Source organism: Elaeis guineensis, chromosome 2, assembly GCF_000442705.2.
Source record: "Elaeis guineensis isolate ETL-2024a chromosome 2, EG11, whole genome shotgun sequence".
Taxonomy (NCBI): domain Eukaryota; kingdom Viridiplantae; phylum Streptophyta; class Magnoliopsida; order Arecales; family Arecaceae; genus Elaeis; species Elaeis guineensis.
This window is the reverse complement of record NC_025994.2, coordinates 723700-731812: the sequence shown is the minus strand read 5'-3', so window position 1 is coordinate 731812 and position 8113 is coordinate 723700. Positions and strand designations below refer to the sequence as shown.

The window sequence follows — 8113 nt, the reverse complement described above, 5'->3', positions numbered from 1 at the left end:
TTATTATTTGTAAACATAACAGACTTAAGAATTTACTAGACTATTAATGCTCTCCTGTCACAGAAATGAACGTGCTTAGTGGTAATGGATGCTCTTTAGAAAAAATAGTGGCAATGGATGCACGCAATATAGGTTAATGTACCATAAAATAAAAAAGTAATGTCCAAAATAGATCAATTCTAAAATCATTGTAAATGATGTATTTTTTGCATAATTGAAAATAAAATGAACTTTTCTTGCAAGATCCCAAATTAAAGAGTACTTCCAAATATTTGTTATACCGATGTACAAGCTAAATTGAGAAACAGCTAATGTCCTGTCCCGGAGGATTCTCCAAAGTGCAAAAACAAAACAAAGCCAATAAAGAATGCAGAAATTACACTGATCACTAGTTAAGCCTATTCACTATAGAAATGACTTAAAATATTTAATGACTTATTTTAGTGATCTAGATGGAATCCCTGGCACTTTTACACTAGCAAACCTACCTAATATCTGATAAACCTGAAGTAGGATTAAAGAAAAATAATGAAGGAATATACCAACAAGAAGCAACAATGTTGCCAGATATTACAGCAGTTTGTTTTCCTTCTTTTCTGTTTTGAACAATACTAGAAGTTTATTTGACACATTGCTGTGATAAATCTGAACACTCCTCTGAATATATCCCGCAATCAGATTTTACATCTCAAACAAATCCAAGAAACAAAACCTACACCCAATGTAGAAATTAAATTCAAATTCCAATCCCACAAAATCTTTTATCTTCAAATTCTCTAAATCTGAATTTCTGAACATCTCCCTGGCTTACTTTATGTAAATAACTAACCCATATAACATATGGGATATGTAAACTTCACAGGCAGGCACCTGATTTACTGCATTCTTCACCAATCATAACTTCCATAATTTCCATATGCAGCAATTCCTGCACATGTTCATCAACAATTAAACATTATAAAATATTAGGGCAGCCCAGTCCATGAGGCTGCATATGGAGAGGATGCTTCCATGTTCGGAACCTATGACCTCCAGGTCACAATGGAGTATCCTTACCATTGCACCAAGGCTCACCCACTTAAACATTAGCAAATTAGGAATCTTCATTTATATATATGAAGAAAAAAAAGAGAAATTAAAACTCTGGTGCTGCAGAATAGGGAAAGAAAAGCTCCATACATTTTCACAATAACCCTGCTCCAATCTTGACAAGAACATATCTAAGATGAAAACATTCACGCAAGAATTTCAGCCCTCTGCCAAACATAAATTTCCACTTATTAGGATCTACAAGACAAGGACAAAAGAATTTTGAGAAAATTATCATACACATGCTTAAGCAACATCAGATGAAGAAAATATCGTCACTATTATTTGCTTAATATTTAAACCAATATAATAAAATCAGCCATTGGCCGTTTGTTTGTGCATCATGTTTACAGAAGTCATGAGAATCATTACTATGTGCAGAAAAAGCATTGAATAAAATTCCATGCAAATGGAAATAAAACTGAAACGTATTGCAAAATCAATCGTAAGAGGGTGAAATCAAGCATACATTTGTCAACTTTCTCATAAATAACTCCTTGTTAGATAAAGTTCCTGGACATAATGATTTGATTGTTCAAGTCAAACACAGAATACTAAACCAAATTCGAGGGGAAATATTCTCTTTATAATAGAAAGCCCCACTGCCTCGGTGCACACTAGGGCTGCAGCTGGATTGGATTAACTTACCTCTGAACAGGATCTGACCTCAAATAACTATGTCCAGTCAGAACTGAAGTCATTTGGACTAAACCTAGATGGAAGAGTATGACCCTTTGCAAACATAGACCAAATAGGATCCCTAACACAAACTGAACCACAATAAAACACCACTTTTTTACATCCCTCCCATTTAGGAAAGTTTTTTTTTTTTTTTGCCAATAACATTTATGCAGTTAATCATCAATTTTGATGACAATTTTTATTGTTGTCAATGATCCATTTCAGATTTCTAAGAGATTAGTTGTTAATAATGTCAAAAATGTTGCCATATTGTTTTGCTACCATTTTCTTGCAATGGTATGCTCAGCACAAAACTAACTAGTTTCATTCTCCTAATGGTTTGTGGTTGGGTAATTCTTGACCAATTGACCTAATATTCAACCCAAAGAAACATGATGGATCAGTAACAATCCAAAGCCTATCCACCCTGAACTTTTGACACAGATGACATGAATTGGATTTGGATAGTGCTGAATTCCAAATCAACAAGACCTGCTTCACCACGATGGAGGCAGATTAATGTTGTTATACTTGCAATAATACAAGCAAATCCTTCAGGCCTCATTGAGGTGTGTTTATACAGATATGTGTCATCAACAAAACCTTAGCTCGATGTAGGTGAGAACATTGAGAAAGAAATTTAGTTCCAAAAGACAGAAGCAAAAGGATGAATTTATTTGCAGGTTAATCAAATATAACTCCACTTGACCTTAAATTACGGCCTTTAATTTATTTGCTCTTCAAACAACTGCTGCGTGCACTAAGCTAAACAGATAGACACAAACTGCCTTTCAGTGGCAGGCAGGCATCAGTTTTGTTGTTGCTTCTGTAAACATTAAGTCATACAGCTCAGCCCATGCATGCCGCAAATGGGCATGCCCCCATGTAAGGCTGCAAACAGTCTGAGCAGTTCATGAACTGTTTAGGATTGGTGAGGTAATTGGCTTGCTTCAGCTCAGCCTAGCACTCATCTAGGAAACGAACTGAGCTCGAACAATTTTTATAACTCAACTTATAAACCCGAGGAGCCTGAACACTGGCTTGTGAAAATAAACAGAGTCGGGCTCAGTTCAGCACAAAGCTTGGTCAAGCATTTTTAGATCTCATATGACTCAAGCTTGAATGCCAATTAATCTCAGCTTGAGTTTAATTAACCCTTTTATACGGCAAGCCTAGCCTAAACATGGTTATTTATGTTTATGTGTACATTTTGCACAAACGACAGTCTTGAATCGGCTCAAAGGACACCTGTAAAAGAATAAAGGAAGACCTTATGCTCTTCCTTTTTCCCACAGCCTTGCCAACCACTTTAAAATATCCACATATTTTCAAGGATCAAAATACCTTCCTTGAGTTTATAAATCGGAAGATAGATTCATCTTTCAGGCAATTGGATAGAGTTAAAGAAAATTATTACCTCTTTTTGGGTGTCCACTGGTAAGAGTATAACCATCCATATAAGCTGCAGAGCCCTTGCCTGTTCTATCTGAGGTGGCATTTCCAAACCCATAATCAAATGGACCAGTGCCACCAAATTCAGAGGATGCCGACTGCCAAGTTGGGTCTCCATAAACTGAACTAGCACCATATAGGCCCGCATAGTTTCCTTCATATCCACCAGTTGTTGCAGTAAGAGAAGTGTTAGCAGCTCCAGTTTGACCACTTCTTCCAAAACTGCTGGTGCCCAAACCAAAGTTACTCTCACCATTTTCATAACTCAAGCTTCCATTATTATAGCCTGATCCATTACACCCACCCTGAGCTGAAATAGGTAAAGAAGATCCGCCCCAGTTCAGGCTACTACTGCCAAAACTACTGTAACTCCTACTTCCTGAGGTCATGTAAGCATTAGAATTTGCAGAGTTTGTAGTGTAGTTAATGCCACCAATACCCCACGCATTACGAGCCATTGAACTAAAAACTGACCCAGTATTACCACTATCTCTACTGTTACCAAAAGGATTATGATACCTACTTGAATTCCCACTGTAGTAAGGGTTCAAACCTCGCCCATGTCCAAGGTTACTGCTAAAGCTTGAACTTCCAGCTAAGCTTGCGTTCATACCAGGCTCAAAATTCATCCCCATACTGAAACCAGTACTAAAAGAAGAGAACCCAATCTGTGCACTTGCTAGTGGTCCCAATCTGCCATCCATTCTCACTCCATATCCACCTACTGACCTTGAATTGTAACCCTGAGTATTCCCATTAAAAAAGCTATTAACCCGATTCAGACCATAGTTATTTCGCCCTATAGGTGAGCACATGTTTGGCCCCTGAGACAATTCTTTAGGAACAGCTCTCTTGACCTCAACCATCTTACCATTTAGCTCATGAAAGGTTTTAAGCAGGACCTTATCCACAGCATCCTCCAAGTCATAAGTGACAAATCCAAACCCCCTTGGCCTCTGAGTGTTGTGATCATACATCACAACGACATCGGTGATATTCCCAAACTGTTCAAAGTACATTTTGAAGTCACTCTCTGTTATATTTGATGGCAGGCCTCCCACAAATATCTTCTTGGTGCGGTCCGGACCAGGAGAACCAGGAATACTGGTGTTGTTTCTATTAAGGATGTGCTGATCAACCCTGGGAACAGCTTTTTTCACCTCCACCTGAGGATTATTCATCGACCCAATAGTAGATTTTAACATAGACAAATTTGCTTGTCGACAATTCTCTTAATTGATGACATTCCAAATCCATGACCATAATTTACCATCAGCATTGCCTCAAATAAAGATGAACTACTACAGTTACTATGAAACAAGAAGAAATCAGAAGTTACCTTACGACCATCGATTATGTGATTCTCCATCAGGACTCTCTCAGCCACAGCAGGGTCTGCAAACACCACGAACCCGAAACCACGTGCACGGCCAGTAGTCCGGTCCTTCATGATAACAGCCTCAACCACCTCCCCATAAGTCCTGAAGTACTCCCGGAGGTGGTCATCATCGGTGTCCCAAGAGACCCCGCCGATGAAGAGCTTGCCAAGATCTGTCTCCATTTTCTCTTCTGCAATGATGACCACAGCATCATAATCCCATGCATCTAAACACCCAATTTTGGCTCCCAATTCAATGAATATACCATAGTTCAGTATCAGATCCAAGCTTAAATATACAATTCGAAACCCAAAAACAATTCTTATACAAAATCGTATCTACGTATACATAAATTTTGATTGAATTTGGCGAATTGAGTGAGAAACAATAAATATCAGATGATCCAAAAGAAGGATCCAGTGATGGAAATATGAGCTAAAGAATCCAACATAGATAAGGATAAATCCAGCAAGCAGTCGCAAGATAGGCAATGAATCCTTCTGAATTCGATCGAAGAAAACTCAGATCCTTTGAGGATCCCATCCAAAAATCCATGACTCCAAGACTCGATCAGATAACCATAATAAGTGGCAGAGCAAGGAGAAGGAAGGAAGGGCTCACCGATCTTAGGCGGATTAAGAAGAGCGAAACCGGGACGGTTTGGATCGGCTTCCGTTCCTAGGATCTGGCCATCAGAAGTATAGCAGAAGGCATAAAATAAATATCGTCCCCTCTATTCCTGCCACTTTACCACCTTCTTTTCTTCCTCCAATTCCACTTGACTCAGTTCACAGAGGAAGGAACGAGAAATGGTTTAATATATTCTTGTCCATGTGCAAAGAAGAAACGAAGCGAATGTTAAAAGGGAAGAAGGCGGTGGGGGACCCTTCATAAGAAATGAGAGGCGAAGGTGATGAGCGATGGTGCTTCGTGCGTTTGATTTTAAAAGAAAATTAAGTATTCTATTTTACTATAAATAAATGTATATATAAATATATATTATTCTTCTCATGTCTTTTATGTCGATCCGTGTTTGGGCTTAGCCACCGAGTTGAGAAAATAAATAAAGTATTTTAAAAAAGAATTAATAATATTTACTTTTTAGAAGGAATAATTATGATTAGTTGATAATAACGATGTTTTGAGGCATTTTGTTAATTGGATGAAGAGGAGAAAATGCTAGTCTTTCTTGGAAACGTCTCGGTTTTTTTGAGTTTAATGCAATAGTGGATATTTATGTAATTTGGACGGTGTGGATGAAGGAAGACAAAGACAACAAAATAATGGGAGTGTGAGGAATCAATGGAAGCATATGGCACATGCTAGTATGTTACAAGATGGGCGGTGGTCCAAAGGTGGCTCCTCTTTTTCATCCAGACAACCGTGCTTGAGATATCCAACAACAATTGGTCCAAGGGACTCGAATATTGGATATTGGCTGCATGGAGCCTCTCAATGAACCAATTAAGATCAATATTTTAATTGAAATCAATCTAAAACATGTCTTGTTGAGTAAGGCGGAGCCAAAACAAAGTTCTCGGTCCAAGGACAACATCAATTTGATGAACTCCGGCCACACAAGATAATCATGATTTCTCACCCATAAAAATTACGGATGAGGATTCAGGTGCACATGAAACAAGACGTTTAATCCGAAACTTCTCCACATGTGATTACACTTAAATCTTGTCGAGATCAATCACAATTACATTTAACGATAACAAGACATAATCCGATTCGTCCAACTGATGATGTGGCAACCCTTTCTGACTCAGATTCTCTAAAGCATCCGTAAGGATTTCCCCACATTACCGATCTAAATATTGAGAAGAGCAGACTAAAATCAACTGACCTACGGAACTGAGATATTTTAACTCGGCCTAATGGCCAGTTAGCTCGGCAATCGACTCAAGTTGGATGAAACCTGCGCATGGTGACCCTTCTCCCCAAATATACACGAGGTTGTAGTAATTCCATCATGTATTAGACTATTATAGTGCACAACGTCATGTATGTTGTGCCACATCAATAATTTATTATGACACGACCCCAAATTTGTTCAGATGCAATCTCAGAAGGTTTAAAATTTCAGTTATTAATATACCATCCATAAATGGGTAATATAGTAAAAATATCCTAGCCGAATGTCTCTCTCTCTCTCTACTTTTTTTTCTCCGTTACCACCAAAACTCTCTCTCTAACTTAAGTATTCAAGGGCATGACCGAGTAAAGCTCCAACAAGTTCTTTAATAACCGTTGTCTTGCAAATCCATGAAGATGGTTCAAATCAGCATATGTGGGAACGCAAATGACAAATCATGCTATCGGGAAGGAGGAACTAGCCCGCAACTTAGATCTCTGGGTTACTCAAAAAAGAACATCTTAAGAGAATCTCGCCTTCCTTAATCCCTGCCTCAACCACGGAGCATTCTAACTAGCTTCAACAGCAATCTAGAGCCTAACTGATTAGTTAGGGGCTTGGTTCCGAAGAAGAAACCCCAACAGAACATTTCAGAGGGATGATCACCTTACCACCACCATCCTTCAGTAAATGATGGAGAAAGCTTCAGCTTAAAAAATAAGTCAAGGGAGTCTGAGAGGAGCTCCAATGCTAAGCAACCCTCACTTGCTCATGGAGGAGGGCAATGGTCCCAAAGAAAGTAGAGGATGGATCTAACCAACCGACTAAATAAAATAAACGAGCACCTTATTCCTAGATAGATATTCAAGGGGTGAGTTGGATTTTTCAAAATTTAAAGACTAATATGTATAGGGTGGAAAAGTGGCAATGCGATATAAGCAGATATGATGAAGCAAAATAAAGAATAGCAAAGAACATCCAAGGCACAAGTAAATACAAATTTTTATAATAATTTGTTGCCAAATCTAGTATCTATATCTACTTCCGAAGCAACTATTGGGATTCCACTATAATCTTTCCTAGATTACATCTTGATGGTTTTTCGAGCTCGCAATCAAAAATTTAGTTGATTTTTTTAGTAAGAATCAACCAAAACCACCCCACTAAGCCACTCCTAGCTTAGACACAAGTATACTTCAATTCAAGATTTAGATGGGCCTTTTCCAAAGCTTCAATTCCAATTAAAACTTTAAATACAACAAGAGGAAGATACAAGTTTAAGCACAATAAAGAAAAGTTCTAAAGAGCAATGCTAAAAGTCGTGAGGCTCATGTGAGATTTATCGAGGAAGCTTTTCAATAAATGCTCTCTTCTTCTTCTAAAAACCACTTAAAAGTCTTAAGAATTTGATAGTTGGAAAGTTATAGCTCTCTTTTGATCTTGGGGTTTTTCTTTTTTTTCTTTTTCTTTTGACTCTTTTTTCTATTTAGTAGCCTTTAAACCATGTTAAAACATTCAAAATTCAGTTTCTAGTCGTTAGAGATGAAAAACTAGGGCTGGAACTGGCTTGGGCAGCCGAGGCCCATCAGGCTGGCCGACTTGGGCGGGATTCGGACTAGTTGAAGTACTTCAGACTGGACTTGGGCCTAAA

At 38.2% G+C, this 8113-nt stretch overlaps 1 protein-coding gene across 3 annotated transcripts; it reads right to left on the bottom strand.

The window, feature by feature from the left end:
• Positions 1-494: 494 nt before the first annotated feature.
• LOC105034302 (uncharacterized) lies at positions 495-5529 on the bottom strand. 3 transcript variants are annotated; one of them, XM_073251413.1, is made up of 5 exons: positions 5223-5529; positions 4562-4827; positions 3188-4388; positions 1180-1256; positions 495-928 (listed from the first exon to the last, which is right to left on the bottom strand). In XM_073251413.1, exons 2-4 carry the CDS (start codon positions 4781-4783, stop codon positions 1249-1251), a joined length of 1431 nt encoding a protein of 476 aa, XP_073107514.1. In that variant the 5' UTR covers positions 4784-4827; positions 5223-5529; the 3' UTR covers positions 495-928; positions 1180-1248. The 3 variants fall into 3 exon arrangements, with proteins under 3 accessions (XP_073107514.1, XP_073107513.1, XP_073107515.1); XM_073251412.1 differs by having other exon boundaries at positions 4562-4791; positions 5223-5528; XM_073251414.1 differs by lacking the exon at positions 5223-5529 and having other exon boundaries at positions 3188-4453; positions 4562-4702.
• Between the last annotated feature and the right edge of the window lie 2584 nt (positions 5530-8113).